We start from the raw sequence: 21,824 nt of genomic DNA, 5'->3' as shown, positions 1-21,824 counted from the left end.
AATCACAAAATATCTGCTGAAAATTATGTACAGTACTTTCAGCTGTTTGCATATTAATTAAAGTATACAAGTACATAAAATTTCTTTGATCTGTTCAAAGAAATAAAACAGAGTTGTCAAAATCACTAATGTCTGTATAAAACTATATCTTTACATAGTTTCAATTTTTTTTTTTTTTTAGTAATTTCACCAGGTTGCCTTTCGACATTCCTGGTCTTCTCTCCTGACAGTGACTTACCTGTAACATTGGGGCAGATGAAAGGCAGAGTTATATTACCCCAATGATGATAGGATGATTATGTATGATTATGTGGTACCAGGAGAGGTCTTAAATCTAAACTTCACCTAAATTCCAGACCATGAACGAATGCAGGAACAATTCCCTTTAAGGAAAAATGCTTCTGCTCTAACCAGGAATCGGACCTGAGACGTCATGAACTGTAGTCAGAAGCTCTGACCACTAGACCACGAAGCTGGTCGTTTCCATGTAACGTTCAGAGTAAATGTTGCCCCTGAATGCTTTGGAGTAATTACAAAATGTCTTTATTACATATTTTAATCATTTAGAATTTTGAAGTACATGGCCTTCAGTCATGAAATGATATGCACCATGCCTCCTTAATTATGTACACATGGCACACAATAAATCAAATGTAACAAATGATACCTAGTCGGTCGAATTACGTCTGTGCTAGTGAGTCTGCCTCCAGACTAGCCAGCCCGGGTTCGATTCTCAGAGGGATCAGAGGTTTTCGTGTAAAATTTCTACCTTACAATTAGGAGAGTGGCAGTGCACAACTTCTAATCACTAGATTGTGCACCAATATGTCTGGGTTAATCCCAAATCTCTCCATAGTACATATAAAGAGAAGGCATATGTCACTATTGACAGTGATTTGTCCGTCAGATGGAGATGTTAAGTCTGGCAGCACCCTTGGTGCTATTCGAAGCAGCAGACTATGTGCTTGCACTGGGTTTCCCCTTCTCCCTTCCTCATCATCACTCATTACATATACTACACTTACACAAACACTCACCCTAGTACACAACATAACTCTCCACAGTTACATATCATGCACAGTGTGATCCGCCAAAGTGGTGTGCATCTTGAAAATGGGTCACAGTCCTGCCATCTAACCTCAATATGAGCAACCCGAATCAGTGAAGAGGGTAGGCATTGGATACACACACAAATGATACCTACACATTTTGCACGGATGGCAAGTGCCTGGACCGGATTCATCTGGCATAGCATACTCAGAGCTTGCATACGAATTCGTCCGCCTACATTATCTTCCTCCTGCCTCTCTCCATTTGCAATTAAACTCGTACATACTAAAATAAACAATAATTAAATTTATATGAAGCACTAGCAGATACTATATTGAATTACATATGGAACAGAGTGCAGAAACACAGAATAATGTTGCTGCTGACAATGAAAGTTCTCTATATTAACTATAGTAGTGAATACTACTCCTAACAGCAAGACATAATAGAAGTGAGCTACTACATAATAGATGTCATGTAATACAATATCAATTAATGAATTTGAACCTCCTGTTACACCTCCAATAGTAAATAAAAACACAAACTCTATGTGACAGATATAGGAAGATATAATTAATAGCATTTTGATAATATTATTTACTTATACTGGTTTATTTCATAATAGTTTCAAATGCAATAGTAAAAGAGTTGATATGCAAGATGTCTCCGTCATCATGTCAAAAATTTCTAGTATTGGTAAAGAGCAATCTCCACTTGATGGTGCTACAGCCACAAAAGGGGCCAGGGATGAGCCAAGCATATGTCATTTACAGACATCACATTTTAGGGCAAAATGCCTATTTTGTTCCTTTAGGAGAAAGGAAAAAATTATTAATATTTATTTACATTTCATGAAAATTGAAAGCTATTCATAGTCTGATAGTGGCCTAAAGTGATTGTTAGAGCCTAATTTGTTCATATTCAGCTTAAAATGCCTAAATAAATGTGAAGCTTCGTTATTTCACTACAGTATTTACTCACATGCTCATACATGTAAGGTCAGTTTTTCACGGATTAACACTACCAGGAAATACAACAATGGATGGAACATTGCATTATCGTCAAATGATAATGATGATATTTATTGCCATCAACCTCTGTAACATTTCTGTATACGGATTTCATCACAACTTTCTATTACATTTTCCTACAATCAATACGAAATCTCAACAGTCAGTTTAACTAATCAACGTCTGGGTTCTACAGAGCTCACTACTGTCTTCATTCGCTGTTGTTTGATGACTGATTTTTGTCAAACAGAATTTCAACAACAATGCTGTATAATGGTTAGTTTGAATGTCTGCTACCTGTTTCTCTTTCCCTCTTCTTATTTGTGTTGAGAAGTTTTAAGTGGTTTTCCTGTGCAGCTTAATGCCAAAAGATAAAAGTGCAACATCTATGCTGATCCGGCAATGGCTAACAGAATTTCCACAATTCACTTTCAATGAAAAAATAATATTCTGCGAGATTTAATAGCAAACAGGTATGTAACAATAGTTGAAGTATATTTTCATGAGTAGGCATAATATAATATTTATACATTGACTGAACTATGTTTAGGTGAAATTTTTTTAAGACAACTACACTTTAAGCTTTTAAATTTCGATAGTTTAAGTATTTACAGATCATTGAGTTTTTGGCTGTTTGAACCAAATAATCATAGTTTCTGATAGAAATACGGCAATACAACATTAAAGGATTTTAATTCAGTTCAAAGGTCTGCAGATAAAACCTCTGACTCTATGAATAAGTATATAGTATGACAGTAGGGAAACTTGACCCTGATGAACCTCTGATTCTGCACTTTATATGTGTTAAGGAACTTCCGAAAGTGAATAGCCAAACCATTGCTTATTTTGTAAACAAAGACCTACAGTCGTTACACTCTGAGAATATACATGATTCTGAAGTTCTGTTGTTTTGTACTGATGCTGCCCTCATACATAGCTGCTGCAGCTACATTTCTTGAAACTTTTTATCCTAACATCATTCCTGTAACCTGTTTCACTCATGCCCTTCACAGGGTTTCTGAAACAATCAGGAACGAATTCCCTCTTGTCAATTCGTCCATTTCCAATAAGTAAAAATTGTTTTTTGTAAAGCTCTATCCACGATTTCAATATTCAGAGAGAAATGCCCAGAGATTCCACTTCCACCTAAGCCTGTTGTTACAAGATTGGAAACATGGATTCAGTCAGTGGTGTATTATTCTAAATATTTTAAAGAAGTGGTCACAATTATTGAAGAATTACTTGAATTCGATACTGCAACATGTGTGAAAGCAGTGAAAGTGTGTCTGTATGATCTGTCAGTGAAAAAAGATATTGCCTATATAACATTAAACTTTTCATTCTTACCTGCAAGCATTGAACAATTAGAACGTAAAAAACAATCTCTTTGTAACCAAATAGCAATAATAAAGAATGTCCAGGTGAACATATATTGTGCTTTGGCTGAAACTGGGAAAAAAGTTGACAGTAAGTGGGACAATGTACTAAATTAGAATGTAGGATTTTCATTGTTGGGAAAAGTATCAAGAGTGATATTGGGGAAAAATGTAAATGTTCCAGTAGGTAATGATGTTTCTACTGTAGCTAATTTAAAATTTGCTCCTCTCACATCTGTTTCAGTGGAAAGAAGTTTTCTGCTTTCAAAATGATTCTCACTGACAAAAGGCGAAGATTAACTGTGGAGAACTTAGAAAAAATTCATGTGATGTACTGTGCAGATAATTATGAAAAAGAGTGAGCATGGAATTGGATTTCAATAACTTAAAAAGTGTAATAATTATTTAATTTTTTTCAATATATTAAATTTGTGCAGCTGTGTTTATATAATATACAGTTGTCTGTCTCCGTTTCTTAAATATACTTTTTTGTGCCATGTTTTGTGTATTTTAGTGTAATAAATAGATTTGAAGCTTTAATCATGTGCCTAAAATGCCTAGTTTTACTAAAACAGAGCCTAATTTATTAAATTTTGAGCTTATTTTAGGCACCTAAAACTGCAATTTTTAGTGCCTAAAAATCCGATGTCTGGTCATATAATAGTCAACTGCATGACTGTGGTCTAGTCTCTGCAGAAGTTGGTGATTGTTTCGTCAGTAGACATTTTTGTTTCATAAATACACTGAACTTTATACTGAACTGTCACAACTCGCTTAACCTCAACATACAGTACCATAGCATGCTCTGAGCCTTTAACTGAAAGGACGCTATTTCCTTTCTGGTAATGGACATATGTGAGAGTTGGTTATTGAAATATGAGGCCCGTATATAGCCAAGTGTTGGTGTATGCAGACGACATATTATTAGTAGCAGAAACAGAGCAAAAATTACAAGAATCAGTGCTTGAATGGACAGAAATATTAAGAAGTGAGGGAATAATAGTAAATACCAAAAAGAGTAAAGTAATGCAAGTGGGTAGAACGGAAGAAACAATAGGTACAATCCATATTAATTGTAACGGGGAAGAATTAGAACAGGTGAAAACTTATGAATGTCTTGGAACTATTATACACCAAAATGGAAAAATAAAAGAAGCAATATTAAACCAAACCAAGAAAGCCTGTAATATTTACTATCAATTAAGTAATTCAATATTTGGAAAAAAGAAATACTGCCTAAAACAAAATTACAGGTATACAAGACCATTATAGAACCAACCCTGCTGTATGGAGCGGAAAGTTGGTCAGTGACAAATGAGAGAATAAGTAATATAACAGCAATTGAAATGAAATACTACCGAAGAATGTTGGAAAAACAAAGAGGAACAGAGTACGAAATTAGAGAGGAATTAAAACAGAAATCAGTAGAAGAGAAGTTAAGAAGAAAACAACTAAAGTGGTATGGATACATGGTGCAAATGGGAGAAGAAAGAAAACCAAAACAAGTAATGGAGGCAATGACAGAAGGGAGAAGAGGGAAGGGAAGACGAAGGACGATGTATATGGGTAATATTGTGATGATGGCAAGGAAAAAAGGGAAGGGAATTGGGGAACTGAGAAGAATGGCAAGGGATAGAGAGGAATGGAGGAGATGAATCGAGGTAGAGCCGACACCATGAAACAAAAGGGAAAGATGATGATGATGAAGAAGAAGAAGTAATGGACATATGACATGAACATTACAGTGTTAACAAAAAAGCAGAATAAAAATCACTGACTGTGACAGCATTGAGCATGAAAAGTATGACTAAAACTTCAGTATTTTACATATTATGGATACAAACATACTGTTATATTTGTGGATTTACTGATATATAAACAACTGAAATCCAAAATTATATTTTTAAAGACAATGTATAAGAGAATTCTTACTTTTTTTTTTAGTATGAGTTTCCAGCATCATGTAGTGCTATACTGGGTCGACATGATTTAAAAACATTTCCAGTCACAGCCCATAGTGTACAACTTGTTGGAATGATTGGTACTTGCATTATTTTTTGCATGACACTCAAGAAGTGCATGTCTGTAATGTTTGACACTGGAACTTGAGGAGTATTGATACGTTTATAAGTAATAATGAACAATACAAACCTTCTCTGAAACAATCAGGAGAATTAGCAACAACCCAGCAGATGATTTCAGGACCATGCTTCACATGGAGCAAAGTCTCCACTACATCTTGAATGCTCAACACAGCAGGAAGCTCAGCCAAAGCTATGCAGATTACATCACAAATCTCCTCCACATATACTTTATTGTCAAACAGATCTGACTGTTTCATGTAGAATTCTTGTCCTCGTTGCTGTTCATGAATCTGTAATATTAAACATATCAAAATACAGCTATCTATGCAAGATACCTGGGACTCATATCTTGTTGAGTCCAAATGAAATTTGTGGTGAACAAAGACAGTGTAATGTTACAAGTTTTTTCGGGTTACTTCTATTACCCCATTTCATTAATTTTATGAAATGTAGATTCATTTCCACATGGTACAGTACACAATGTTGAAGATGGTAAAGTTATTTAGTTTCGTGTATAAGCACAACTAAATACTAGTAAGTTTTTGCCAACCCCAGGGACTCCTATGGTCATTTGCTCTGTATATGTAATATGAATTCTCATGGAACTGGTTTTCTGGGGTAGATGGCACCTGCACCACAATAGTTTTCTGCACCAATGACAAGGATGCTGTGAGTTACGGAAAAATCAATATATTTATATATATATATATATATATATATATATATATACTTTATTTCTGTGAAATGTTTCAAATGAAAGTAGACAATAATTACTATTGATACACTCTTATCAATTTGGCTTAAAATAGTTCAAATTTGAGTTTTTGTAAGGTGTTTTATTTTGAATAAAAGTATGTCTAGACCACCACAGTCTGGAGGAAGACTGCAACGACTTAGGAAAACTGGAAGGCCAAGGGCTGGCATGTGAGGTAAGAGGCATGAGGTCAGAAAATGGAAACATTGCTGTGAGTGGTTTAAGGGCCAACAGAAGGAGAGGAAGAAGAAGTAAACTGGATACTTCTATATATTTTCTTGGAAATGTCACTAAATGTATACACGTATACACTGCAGAGTCCAACACTTCGGTTGTGAAAAGGAGAATGGCCACTTCATTCAGTGTTGCAATTTCCAACAATTTGCCAGCATCCTGAGCTAATACATCTTGTGAACACATCTGAGCACCATAATCACTTGCTGGACAACAACGAAGAATATAATAAAGTCTTTGCATTTGCAAGTCTCACAGCACAATTTCCAGATTCAAAACCAGCCACCATGTAACGGAGTACATGGAAAGATGTTCAGAAATATTAGTTCTTTGCACTCTAATGAAGGAGGAGGTATGGACAGGAGCAATAGGGTTTTCACTGTGTGCTGCTGACGCACTCATGGTGGGGAATGGTGGGCTGGCAGAGGTGATGATGCAAGCATGCACGTGTTCGTCCTGGCTCATGTCAATGTTAGTGAATCAGTCTCCAAGTTATTGGCAACAAGTGACACAATACATACTACAGTGTATTATACGGTGTTTTCTTGTGCATTTAAAGTGAATAAGTGTAAACTGTATAATGGCTAATCAAATTACTGAACGTGTATATATTTATGATTCATATGTGTTAACTCAGTCTGAAAGCCAAGTACAAAGATTCCTGGGTGTAAAACTTCCATCAAATACAGCAATCCATAATCTTTATAATAAATTTCAGGCAACGGGAAGTGTTCAGACTAAAGAACAAAACAGACAGCATAGGGTTCTCACTGGTCATCGATTGGAACAGTCTCCTAGAAAATCACTTAGGCATCTTTCACAACAAGTACGAATTTCTTATGGCTCTGTGCAAAAATCTACTAAACTGTTAAAGTTGCAGCCATATAAAATAACTAAGATACAAGCTCTTCAAACGGGTGATCCTGCACGTAGGTGCGCATTTTGTGAGTGGTTGCTGAATAATATTCATAATGGACTAATAGACCCACATTTAATATTTTTCTCAGACGAGACATGGTTCTAACCACCATGGTTGTGTGTTCACAAAACGATCATTATTGGAGTGCTGAGAAATCTGATATCATTCATGAAATTGTATGTTTGTTTTTTTGTTTGTAAATCTATCTCTATATTATTTCATAATTTCAAATTTATTAAAATTAGCTTTCAGTCATGTCCATTGATTAACTGTCACATCAGTGGACATGATATGTCAATGGACATGATATGTCAATGGACATGAAAAATTTACTTAAAACTTTCATCTGGATCAGTTAATTTATAAAATATCACGCCGAAAAAATCTTGCACCTGTAGGTCACTGATGTCCAATATAGTCTTCACCATTACAGAATATGAATTTCGATTTCCTCATCCACCTTAATGAATATAGTGGAGGTACATACTAGTATGTATATGGGAAGCCATTATAAAAGATTGATACCAAAGAGACGTTTATAATGAGCAAAGCTTTCTTGTGTTGAAATGAAGCATACCACTTCTAGCTAATTCATGTATAGTAAATTCTATCCTTAAAATGTTTCTAATTACCTGTGAAGAAATAAACAACAATTCACTAAGAACGAGACGTAGTCTGCGGGTTGAATCACTTCGTTCAAATTCCAAGGCAAGACCATTCTGCAGTGATTGGATAAGAATGCTCTCTGACTGAGAACTACCTAGTTTTTGCCTAGAAATAAAAAAAAAAATGTAGAAGTAAAATAACCAAATCACGATACACAGTATTGACATAAAAGCCCTTAGACACACATAATTATGGAAAAAATTTATCTTTTATAGGACAAGTGAAAAAAAGTTGTTTATACATCATTGAACATCATTGAACTGCTACAAAATAAGACGAAGAAATTAAATAAAATTGACTAAATATATTAGCAACCAGTACATTAAATTATATGTGAAATACAACATTTATGTCTCATGTCTGCAATATGTTCCTCAAAATCATCCATTTGTTTGGTGTAATTAACACGATTGTAATAATTCTTCTCCCAATCGAATTCAGTGTCCGTAACTAAACAAAAAGTTATATATATATATATATATATATATTTATTTATTTATATATTTATACGAAATGGACAGACAGAATATGAAATGAAGCTATGTTGGAAAAAATGGCGAAGAAAGAATGATGCTGAAACTGATCAGGAAGAGAAAGAGGAATTGGTTTGGTCAATGGCTGAGAAATAACTATCTACTGAAGGATGTACTGGAAGAAATGAACAGGAGAAGAGTTTGGGGGAGAAGAAGGTATCAGATAATAGACGACATTAAGATATATGGATCATATGCAGAAACTAAGAGGAAGGCAGAAAATAGGAAAGATTGCAGAATTTTGGGTTTGCAGTGAAAGATCTGCCCTGGGACAGAACGTGTGTGTGTGTGTGTATGTGTGTGCACGTGCGCGCATGCATATGTGTATGTTTGTATGTATGGTATATGCAGAGTGGAAGTGAAATAGCCTTTCAGATTTCTAGAGCAAATAGCTCATGGTGTATGTAACAAAAAACTATAACAAACATTGGTGGAAAGTTCTTAGTTTTTTTAGAAACAAGAATTTTTTTTTCCCAAATGTTTAACAACCTCTTATTTGGTAGCTATTGCGAGTAGCATCGTGATTTTTGTCCATATCGATAGGAAATCTAGTAAGGAATAATTTATCCCTCTGGCATATTTTAATAGCATGCACAGTTTTCGTGTAAATTTAATTTTAAAAACCTTTAAATTCAAGCCAATGTACAATGTGAGCCAATGGCAATATCTTGGCAGAGAGCAGCTCATCTATCTAAACACACAAGAGTTCGTTGACCTCTTACATCTGTGTAACAAATAGTGTGTATTAGAGATGATGTTACCGACTGCTGAAACTTCAAACTTAATTTTCTAATTAACCATGCATTTAATCACAAAACGTGATACAGGTTTTCTATTCATTTACATGTACCCAATAACCTGACTTTCTAGCTAGATTGTCTTATCAAACAAAATCCTGTGTTCACGGTTGATGCAATGCTCGCCTACAGACTTGTCCAGCTGATATAAACTAATGTATCAAGCATGTTCTATTTTTTTTTTATTTCAATACTACGATATGTTTGATCTATATAAACTTTCCCAAATTTACACAGAATTTGGTAAATTTCAGAAATTTTAAGTCCCATGCTGTTTTCCACTGGCTTCAGGAAATTAGTCTACTCATTTTCTTAGGGATGGTAAAAAAACCAGTGCCATGAAATAGTTTTTTTGTTGGCTAATCTTCTACTAATCTGATTCGTAATAGATTCGACTTATACCAGTACGGAATTATAGTCAGAGTCAGATAGGGGGGACCTGGTTCTTAAGAAAAAACTATTAAAGTAGGTATGTTTGGCAATATTAAGCAAGGTCTACACATATGGACTAATAGTAATAATTGCTTTGGAACATTATATACATGCGTTTAATTTTTTTCAAGACACAGATCTTCTTCTTCTTATTCCATTCAAGTATGAGGCTAAATGGCCTGTTAAGGTCCCAGTGCTGAATTTTCAGTTCAGCTCTTCTTTGGATGGCCCAAGGATCTATGCCCATATGGACGGTAATGGAACATTAGGCCTAATTGGGTTTCTATGTGGATGCATACCAGTACATTGTACATGATTTTTCCATTGGAGCTGGTAATTACTTAAAAAATGTATATAATTGATTCTAATTGAAGTTATTGCATGACATTCTTTCTTAATCTCAGTGAGAATATCCCATCATTGTTCCCATAAATTTCATTTCATTGGCTGTAACAATTTGATTTAGAACTTTATTTCTCAATGTCCATGACTCACTTCCACAATACATTACAGATCTTGCAAATGTTTCATATAGGCTTAAGCATATTCTTATGTGTCATATCAGTGTAGGTTTCAATATGCCTAATGTTTTATGGTAAATGATAAGCACAGTAACGCCATTTCATTGCACTCTGTAAAATCATCGGACAACCTAGAAAATGAAAGGAAACAGCTTCAGTGAGCCATGGTAATGTGTACGTAAACCATTTCACCACAAATTCAGTCCATGGTAAAATATCAGGGATGGTAAAAAAACCAGTGCCATGAAATAGTGTGTTTTTTAATATACAAAACATTTTTTATGTATAAAAACCATGAAGTGGGAGCTTGTGTATATCTAAGCCCATATTTAGGAATGAAATGTAACTATTAGGGACATTTGGTTACTTGCAGAGAAATTTCTTTCTGTCCACTTTACTACAGGAAGCAGTGTTGCCAATTTAGTTTCTCAAACTAAATCTAGCTTTTTTTTTATGTTTAGCTTAGTGGCAAAAAAAAATTCCATCCCGCTTAGTGGGGAATCTAGCTTATTTCCTTCGCTTAGCGGGGGGGGGGGGGGAGCTTCGTTAGTTTAATCCAATTTTAGATGAATTTATTTAATATTGTATAAATATTAATCTCAAACTATTCATAGTAAGCACGAAATAATATGTTGTAATGCAGAGACTAGTTGAAACATGTACCTACATGACTCACGTGATCCACATATAGAAACACTGAAAACCCAAAACAAATCACATCATCCAGTGCATTTTCTTCAAGTACAACATTCCCCATAAGGATATACATAAATTTACTTGGACTGCTCCAGATGGATTAACACACAACCAAATAAATCACATCTTGATAGAAAAACGGAGACATACTAGTATAGTAGATATTCGAACTTTCAGGGGGGCAGACTGTAATTCTGACCATTAACCCAGATATGCCTACTGTCCTACAGTTGTCAATGTTTCAAATTAACCTCTCTACAGTCAACGCATTTACTTTTTCACAGGTGTCACTATTACTGGTCTTAATTAGAGGCTTGCTAGGTGTGGTAAGACTGGTAATGAGAGTTCTGGTCATCGTTTAGTTTCAGATGTGGGCGTGAGAATTATTCGTTTATTTCAGCTATGGCATCCGAGACACAAATCAGATAAGAATGTTAAATATTTTTACAGTTCGGAATTATTTTACAAATTGTTGTAGATCAAATGACTCCTAATAAACATAAATATAACGTGAAACCACAATGTGTTCGAAATATCTATTCATTGCGACATGACAATGACGAAAACTTATGTGTCCTTTTAAAAGGACAGTAGGCATATCCCCATATATTTTGAAATTGTTTCGCTTTTTCAATTTTAGTGGATTTTCCCTGCATGAAATGCTGTCTATGTTTGAAAATTATGCTACGGGTGAAATTTCATCTCAAATACAGACATATCACTATAATGCAGCCTACAAATGCCACACAGAGTTCGTGTGCACTCAAAATTGGGTTTCTGGCGTCTTGTCAGCCCACTGAGGTGTGTGGATATGAAGGGAAAAGTTGAGACAGTGTCGGGTGTAGTTGCTGAGTAGCTAGTCGGCAGAGCGTTGGTGCGCTAAGCCAAAGGTCCCGGGATCGATACCCAGCTCCGAAACAATTTTTCCTTTGAAATTATTCAAGTCTGCTTCACAGGTAGATATACCTGAAAGCCAGATTTGCAAAGCAAGATCTGTTTACAAGTGGAGGACTGGTGACATTCTGGAGGTAGGTATTGAACGGACATAAGTTTCTATTGTTTTTCATTTAGTATTTTTGGAAGAGGTCTTATTTTCTATCTAAATTGTCATTGTCATAACAATGTCGATTTTAGAGAATTAACTGAAACCTGTCTTTCGACATTGCCACAGCAATTGCTTCATTATATGTATCGTCACTTCTCTCTCAATATAACCTCTCCTCAATCAACAATCTTTTCACCTATTACTTATTTTTAAGTATCAATAGCAATACGGTACTATTCAATGACGAAAGCATCCCAGAGTTAAAACGAATTTAGCCACAGTGCATCATTCTTCAGAATAATATTAGTAGTAATAATAAAGAAACTATAATAAAATAACGTAATAATAATAATAATAATAATAATAATAATAATAATAATAATAATAACAGCAATAATAATTGTAAATTACAACAATTACATTATTTCCTTTTATGTAAGCATAGTATACAATTATTCCTCAAAATGTATGCTCATATGCCTACTTTCCTTTTAAAAGGACACCTGTTTCTAGCTCAACCAGTTACAACTAGAATGTTTCGACACCATACAAATACTTCAGTTATATACTGCATTAAATGAGATTTGAAAAATACACAAAAATTGCAGAAAAATATTTCAGACATATCTGGGTTAATTGGTAATTGGAGAATTAAGAGAAAGACTATCAATAGCCAAGCAGGTAGAGCAACAATTTAATATGAGTAAATTCAATATTCTGAAATTAAAGGACGAGGAAACTAAGCAACATCCGGTCGAAATTTCGAACAGGTTTGCCACTTTAGAAAGTTTCGACGAAGTTGAGAAAGAGTTAGATGTTAATAGCATGTGGGAAAATATCCGAGATGGTATCAAAACTGCAGCTGAGCAGAGCATAGGTTATTATGAAACTAAGAAATAACCGTGGCTTGATGAAGATTGTTGCGTGGTAGTAGAAAGAAGGAAACAGGCAAAATTGAAATTCTTACAAAATCCAGTTGAGGCAAATAGAGATAATTATTTCAATGAAAGACGGGAAGCAAGTTGGGAACACTTAGGAATAAAAAGAGAGATTACTTGAAGGAAAAACTGAATGAGGTAGAAATGAATAGCAAGAATAAAAACATTCGAGATTTATATAGGAAGGGTATAAAGAAATTTAAGAACGGATATCAACCAAGGGTAAACGTGATCCAGGATGAAAATGATGACTTGCTTGCAGATTCTCATTCAATCCTGAACAGATGGAAAAACTATTTTGAGCAACTACTAAATGTACATATGCCAAATACAAATGAATCGCAATTTTCAGAAAGGAACTAACTCAAAATTTGTCATTTTTATTTCTTCTGATGAAATTATTAATACTTCCAAGATGCAAAGATAAACAAAGGAAGAAACTTAAACAAACCTTTCCCTGTATCTCTAACATCGAGTTGATGTTTATATTACAGCACTGGTACACTGGTATTTATTCATGAAAGTAAGTTCTTTTGCTCTCCTGAAAAATAGAACATTTTGACTTAGTTCCTTTCTAAAAAGTGCGATTCAAATGATCGGGACGAAATTCAAATACAAACTGCTGAGCCATTTATACCCAAACCCACACTTTCTGAAGTCGAAATTGTGATAGAAAATCTGAAAAAGTACAAGTCTCCAGGTATCGATCAAATTCCAGCAGAATTAATACAAGAGGGTGGAAACACATTATCTAGCGAAATTTATAAGCTTGTAGTTGCTATTTGAGAAAAGGAAATTGTACCAGAACAATGGAAGGAGTTCATAATTGTACCTATTTTTAAGAAGGGGGATAAGTCTAACTGTGGTAACTTTCGAGGAATATCACTTTTGTTGATGTCGTACAAAATTTTGTCCAATATTCTTTTAAGATTAACTCTGTACGTAGATGAAATTATTGGGGATCATCAGTGCGGTTTTAGGCGTAATAGATCGACTATTGATAAGATTTTTTGTATCCAACAGATATTGGAGAAAAAATGTAAGTATAAGGGTACTATATATCAGTTCTTCATAGATTTCAAAAAGGCATATGACTCGGTTAAGATATAAGTTTTATATAATATTCTTATTGAATTTGGTATTCCCACAGTCTACTATATACAGTCGCGAAGCTCAATATGTAGTAAAAATGCAAACAGGGGTAGTTGCCCACCACTAGGATCGCTACTATCGCCTCATCATCGCAGATCTCTCTCCTAGCAGCCGACAAAATATGTTACACTTTCGTTGTCGTGTTCTTTTGGAAAAATTAACACCTTCCTTCCATTATTGAAATATTAAATGCATAAAGTTAATTTATTATTTTAATGAAGTATATTAAATTCCACCATAAACTCGAAGATACCTGCAAGAAATAAGTTAATATAATTTTTGTTTGTGCAAAACGAACTGAAATTTACTATAATAGCTTCACTCATTCAAGATTATAGCGATAATTAACTATGAATTGAAACCAATAAATATTAATTTGCATTTCTCTTTACAACAATAATATTGGAAATATGAATTAATGGAGTAACTTACGTGTATCGGTACTTGTAGTGTAGGCTTACGTAGTTAACAAAATGGGATGAGGTTAAGCAATAATAATCACACCAGAATTGGAAATAAAACGTGATCAATACATTTTATTGTAACAGACTTTTTCTACGTCTCTAGTAAAGCAACAAATAAAAATAACAACAAACTTAACAGCTATATTTAAAAACATATCCTTTGAAGAAAAAATTAGGCCTAAGCAATAATAATCCCACCAGAATTGAAAATAAAACGTGATCAGTAAAGTTCATTAAAACAAATTTAATTTTTCTACGTCTTTAGTAAAATAACACATAAAAATAATAACAAAATTAATAGCTACAATTAAAAATATATCCTCTGAAAAAAAAGTAGACCTAACCTTTATTTCTCTGGAAATTTAGCAGCCTAAATGACAGAACTTTGACCGGTATCTAATGTCCTTTCGGTTAGACTGAAACATTTCATTGTGAAATTTAAGGATATAATGTATTCTAACAGTCACAAAGAACTTCAAATTAACAGTTTTGTTTCTGCACAGCATGCTTGTGGAAACTCAGGAACCTTTCTGAATCTTTCGGAAATCGGAAAAAGGATAACTCTGGCCTTTTTCTCTTATTGTTGCTACAATTTATAGCACTACAAACGTCTCCTCCTTGTCCCATATTATTATTCCAATTATTATATTTTAGCCATTAACATTTTCATTATAACCAATAACGAACATTTCACAAGCATCAATGTGAAATACGCAACGAGATAGCACTCGATAGAAATACGACACAGTCCAAAGTCGACCATGGACAGTCTATTGTTTCTAGTTGCTAACCGCTTGGAGCGCTTTATCACGAGATTTGCAAAAAAACACCTCAAGCTTCGCGACTGTATATAGTAGACTGTGGTATTCCCAAGAAACTAGTTCGATTAATTAAAATGTGTCTAGTGAAACTTACAGCAAAGTCCATATAGACCAGTTTCTATCTGATGCTTTTCCAATTCACTGCGGGCTAAAGCAAGGAGATGCACTATCACCTTTACTTTTTTACTTCGCTCTAGAATATGCCATTAGGAAAGCTCACAATAACAGAGGTTTGGAATTGAACAGGTTACATCAGCTTCTTGGCTATGCAGATGACGTGAAAATGTTAGGAGAAAATCCACGAACAATTAGGGAAAACACGGAAATTTTACCTGAAGCAAGTAAAGCGATAGGTTTGGAAGTAAATCCAGAAAAGACAAAGTATATGATTATGTCTCGTGACCAAAATATTGTACGAAATGGAAATATAAAAATTGGAAATTTATCCTTTGAAGAGGTGAAAAAAATTCAAATCTCTTGGAGCAACAGTATCAAATATGACACTCGGGAGAAAATTAAACGCAGAATAAATATGGGGACTGCCTGTTATTTGGTTCAGAAGCTTTTGTCATCTAGACTGCTGTCAAAAAATCTGAAAGTTAGATTTTTATAAAACAGTTTGATAACACAATCTCAAGGGAAAAAATGGAACTCTCTGCATCATAATCCACAGTTAATTCCCAATTTACCACGAAAATCGTCTGTAGCTGCATTTAGATTGGCAACAGGCCATGATTGTTTGCCCAAACATCTGCATAGAATTGGAATATATCAGTCCCCTAACTGCCCATTGTGCAACTCAAACCAAGAAATGGATTCGGAACACCTCAAAATCTGTGCTTCAGTGGCTGACCGTGATAATATCTTTGAAAAATATTGGAGTGCAAGAAGTCAAATGACGTTATTGTCAAACGCCTGGCATTAGAAAACAACAACATATTATCGTTGCAACATATTATCGTTGTTCTGTATGGTTGTGAAACTTGGATTCTCACCTGTATTCTTCACCTGACATAATTAGGAATATTAAATCCAGACGTTTGAGATGGGTACGGCATGTACAGTCGATGACAAAGCTCATCTGCCCTGAACCTTAGGGAAGTTAGGGGTGTTGTTTAGAGGGGTGTGAGGCTAACTTTGGAGCAAGCGGCTGGCTAACGGTACTTTTGGTGTGAACACTCTCTGCTTAATCCCCTTTCTATCTTCTCCAAAAAAACATTTCTCTCTCTTAATTTGTACTTGGAAGACGAAGGTGCACGTTTGCTTAACAGAATTGCTGGAGTAAATATATATTCAAAGTTAAGACGTAGCAATATAACTTTCAGAGTAGTGTACTCAATAGTAACGTGGCGTGGAATTGGTAAATCAATGTTTTTATAATGCATGCTACATTGTATTTCTAACTTTCTCTCTATCCACTACTAGTGCAAAACTACTATCCCAACTCCGCATTCCTTCCAGGGTAGATGAACTGTGTCACTGACAGTAGTATGTTTGGGCGAATCCAGAAATGCATATAAAGTGTTAGTTGGAAGACCAGAGGGAAAAAGACCTTTGGAGAGACTGAGACGTAAATGGGAGGATAATATTAAAATGGATTTGAGAGAGGTGGGATATGATGATAGAAACTGAATTAATCTTACACAGGATAAGGACTGATAGCGGGCTTATGTGAGGGCGGCAATGAACCTGCGAGTTCCTTAAGAGCCATTTGTAAGTACGTAAATAAGTGCATTTTCTTCATCAAGAAAGTTGGGCAGTTGTTTTGAAGATTGTATATTGCCAGTAGGTATGATACGTAAAGCAGAGACTCTGGCTGCAGACAAGAAGGGATCAAGTGACGACTCACCGATTATTTCACATGCATCTAATAGCACAGATATTCAATTCAGTTTATTAAGCCATTAAACATACAGTGCTAGGCTTCGTCACTGTAAGTACTTCTTCATTGTTACTGAACATTGAGAATTCAGACATTGACCCTGATGATCCTGAAGAACTCTCTATTTAAATCAAGTAATTATAGTTTAAATTATTCAATATTAAAACATGTGATATATAATTAACAGTATCTATAAATGAAATTTTGAATTACTTGATTTTAAAGTATTTTATAAAAATCCTGCCTTTTTCGCACGAAAATAGCTTATATTTAAGTTCCGTCTAGTGGGATTTAGTGATAACAAGTTGGCAACACTGATAGGAAGTACATTATTTGTTTTACAGTTCCTGGTTATGTTTGATTGCTGATAGGTTATGTACAGCATAACAAATAATTGATTTTCCCGAAAAAAGTTCATGATCTTTTTGTTCAAATTTTTGTTTACGTCAAGAAATATAACATTACATCATTGTGTTCATGTTATATTAAAAAACATAAAGTATTCACTTCTTACTAAAAATTTACTCAGCTAACCAGGATTTAGAGACTAGGCCTACTCTAGGCTAGCCTAATGTTTTGCAGTTGCTTTCTTGCCTCACCCAACTATACCCCCTCTTTGTTACAGATGAGATAACAATTTCTATGCCATCAAGTGCAAAGCATAAAGTACCAGCTTTGAAATCCAGCATAATGATAAGACACATCTGGGGAAAATCAGACTTGTGTGGGTAGGCCTATTACACAGAAGCCACTTTCTTCCAATTACAGCCCAAGAACATCCTAAAGAGGTCTGGATAGGTTTACAATACGCACGCCAAAGGCAAACGCAAATAGCCCGTTTTATTTTTGGCACAAACTCCGCTTTTAGGCATGTCAAACATCCTGAATTTTTTAAAACTGTTAAACATCTTCATTCTGGCTACAAAACACCCAATCGAAAGCAAATTGCAAATGAACTTCTTGGCGGAATTTATAATGAAAAGTGAGCCTAAAACTGTATGTCTAATGGCCAAATAAATTGAATTGAATTGAACTGATGTAAAGAAATCTCTGATAGGAAAATTTGTTTAATGGCTCTGGATGATTGGAGCAATATGCACAACGATCCAATTATTTGTGTGTCTGTTACTGACAATCTGGATCAATGTACTCACTTAACAGAAACAAATGACACAGAAGATAAGTCATACTTCTGATTATCTTTTACTGCTGGCAGAAAAATCAACACTATAACTGCAGAGTTAGAAGTTTTGTCACTGACAGTGCTGCCAATATGGGGAAAATGAGAGAGGAGTTGGCAAAAAAAAAAGACATCAGAGATGTGATAACTTACAATTAATTGATTAACTAGTGGACTTACTTGTGTTAATTATGTAAGATCTGTCCGGCTTACAGCTGTTTCAGTGCTTCACGCACCATCATCAGAGCCTACTATAGTCCCGTCGTTCTAATTTCCGGCAGCCAATCGCGTTGCAGGTCGGCTACATTTAAACGTGTGCATCTTGTAATTCGCTGATTCATTTATTAAGGCTCGATAAATACTTAATATAATCACCAGCCATTTTAGCTCTTTAGTTGGCGTTCGCAGAAAGCACACGAAGACGGCGCTGAATTACATTACGTTTGATTTATTATCATAGGAGTTACAACATGATAATGTTTAATGGTGTTGCAAATAAATTCCTCGTATGGTAGCTAGGCAACGTAAGAACAAAAATGACGAATGATACTACCTACCTAGACTTTATAGAGCCTTCACTTTCTAAGACGTAAACAAAGAGGCAGAGTCACGCTGGAAATAACAGCGTCGGGACTATAGATCATGGCGTCATCTCGAACTTCTCTGCCTGTTAAGTGGGTGTGTTTTATTGTTGAAAGGTGTTGAAGAGTGGAGTCGAATAGTGTGTGTGTACTGAAATTGATCTGTGTGTTGAGAATTTGGTCGGGATGTGTTTTGGTGTGTTTGTATATTTCGTATTGTTCTAGTGTGTTGAGTTTTTGGTTCTTGGGTTGTGTGTGTAGGATTTCCATGTCCGTATTTATGTTGTTGTATGCATGGTTAGTATTGGTTATGTGATCGGCGTATGTATATGGTGAGTCCTTGATGTTAATTTTGTCAAAATGACCAACAAACAAGCATAGTGTGTGCTGAGTCTAAACATTGCTAATACATCTTTTCTAGAAATGTATTTTAAAAAGCATACAGTTTTAAACATTGTGTTTAAAACAATAGACAGTTTTTAACAATTCTGAATGCTTTGTTTAAAACATACCAACCCTGTAAAATATTGATATTTAGATACTCCATTAGTAATAATTGTATTTTTGGTCCAGAGAAAATAGGTCTACAAGGCAAATGGAATAAACAGAGTATTTTACCTTGGATCAAATATGTGGTAAAACGGTTTAAGTACTAGTACTATTAATCAGTGTTACTGTGTTTATCACTGAGGGTTAATGCATCTGACATTCACTTGTGTTACTTTTGTCCGAAGCACTTATTGCTAATCTCTCTGCTTCTCAAACTCTACTTAACCTAATCACTGACAAGGGGACTACTTGTCGCTAATGTACGTGCTCGTCAAGCTCTACCTAACCTTGTCACTGGCAGTGGGACTACTTATGACTGAAGGTGAAGAGGAGGAGGAGGAAGAGGAGGATTATGTTGAGCAGTGGTCGTCAGCACTCGCTCAAATGGGTAACAGGTAAGCAGTGTATCACAATATGTACTGTCGTGCAGGAGGAAACATACCCGCCAGCAGCCATGGATACACGCTGGTGCTGTAAGAGACACTAGCCTGAGAATGCACTGTACTGATGACCGCTGATGTAGAGGAAACAAAACTTTTTCTCGGTGAGAATGGTACAAAGTGAACGCCAGACACATTTTTCAGTAATTTACTTTTGTGCCAAATTGAACATTCGTCAGTATGACTGACATCATCGAGGTTCAGTGACAGGTTAGGTTTAGTTTGATTCAGGTTTTTGGTTTGCCTTGCATATTATAAGTTTTTTGGTAGGCATACCAAAAACCTGAACAAACCAAACCTGTCACTGATCCTCGATGATGTCCGCCATGAAGGCCAACGTTCAATTTGGCACAGAAGTAAATAATTACTTCCGCTCGAAGTTGGCTGCTCAGTTTTATCTTTACTAGAGTTAACATAGCCTAGTTCAATTCCTGTTCAATTTATCCGCTCGAAGTTGGCTGCTCAGTTTTATCTTTACTCGAGTTAACATAATTCAATTCCTGTTCAATTTAACCTAAAATCGATCTTGTTTTCAATTGCGTTATTATTTCCTTAATATACATTGCATATCCTGCTACGTGACCTAAGTTCAAGACGATCTTTACCATTGTTCCCTCATTTCACAATGATGTAATTTAATGATTTTCAGCTCTCATTCCTAATTTCTCCTAATTTAAGCATAGGCCTACATAAGTAACTATGTATTTGGGTCTGTAATGCTTAATTTTCTTTCACCCGTCATTTTCAGAGAACAGTTACTGGGCAGGTCTAATGAGAAACAGACACGTCTCAAATCTATTTTACTTAGAAACGTGTATGACGATTTCCGACGGATTCTAGATTTGGAATTGTTAAAACTCTTGACTTGTCTATTCCTAATGTCATAAAAATAATGGATGCAATTTGTCTTTATAACATACCTCAACTGCTGTTCCTTTTTCACGTCACTTTCTAAGGCGTGAAAATCGATTGACAATAATGCAACTATAGAATTTACGAGTTCAATTCCCGACAAAAGTGTTAGAATTTCCTTTCTTCCTTCTGCACATTCTCTGGTATTGTCCAGTGGAGATATCAAACTCATACGAACGAGACAAGGCAGAATTGGACGAATTTCTTTTGGCGTACATTTCGATAGTTCAGCAATGTCGACGTTTTGAATTGCCTTAAATACTCTCGGAGGTACAACGAAGTTAAAATTCATATTGCCGAATCAGGCTATATATTATTATTCTCAATTTCATCTGCAATTATTATTCAGACCAATTACAGCACACATCACAGTACACAAACTATTTCCTATGCAATGTTGCCAGGAACTCAACTTTGATTTTCCCACAAAGCATAAAATTTCCCATACGTTCATAACTGCCGTGTTTCGCGGCGGCACCACTGAGCGCTGTACGAGGCGTCTTGGCACGTTAACCACTCTATAATCTTTCTCCTGTTTCATGTAGCCAACACTCAGCATCAAAATAAACTAAACCGTGAGTGGAAAATAGCTGAAGTCCTACATTGACAAGAGTAAATCTAATAAGGTAATTTAAACCAGAAGTGTAAAGCACCTGAAGTCCGATATTTAATTGTTGTTTCTTAGAAGCTAAAAGAATATAGAAAAAAACCAGATTTAGTTGGAAAACAACGAACATGGCGACATGATTTCAGCCTTTGAGCATAAAGTAAATGAGTTATATTACCGG

The 21,824-nt window shown here is 35.1% G+C and overlaps 1 protein-coding gene across 2 annotated transcripts in view; it reads right to left on the bottom strand.

Annotated features, from left to right (window-relative positions):
* Positions 1 to 21,426, bottom strand: part of IntS2 (integrator complex subunit 2) — a 72,853-nt gene extending 51,427 nt beyond the window's left edge. Inside the window, exons 1-4 of one of the 2 annotated variants that reach the window (XM_069835081.1) lie at positions 21,045 to 21,426; positions 8,060 to 8,198; positions 5,588 to 5,810; positions 1,205 to 1,335 (exon numbers count right to left, since the gene is read on the bottom strand). In XM_069835081.1, the coding sequence (XP_069691182.1) occupies positions 1,205 to 1,335; positions 5,588 to 5,810; positions 8,060 to 8,198; positions 21,045 to 21,328 (777 nt within the window). In that variant the 5' untranslated portion in view covers positions 21,329 to 21,426. The remainder of the gene's footprint in view (positions 1 to 1,204; positions 1,336 to 5,587; positions 5,811 to 8,059; positions 8,199 to 21,044) is intronic. The other variant, XM_069835083.1, reaches the window with a different exon arrangement.
* Positions 21,427 to 21,824: the final 398 nt, after the last annotated feature.

Source organism: Periplaneta americana, chromosome 9 (assembly GCF_040183065.1).
Source record: "Periplaneta americana isolate PAMFEO1 chromosome 9, P.americana_PAMFEO1_priV1, whole genome shotgun sequence".
Classification (NCBI taxonomy): Eukaryota; Metazoa; Arthropoda; class Insecta; order Blattodea; family Blattidae; genus Periplaneta; species Periplaneta americana.
Note: the sequence above shows the minus strand (reverse complement) of the source record. Positions and strands in the feature narration are given on the sequence as shown.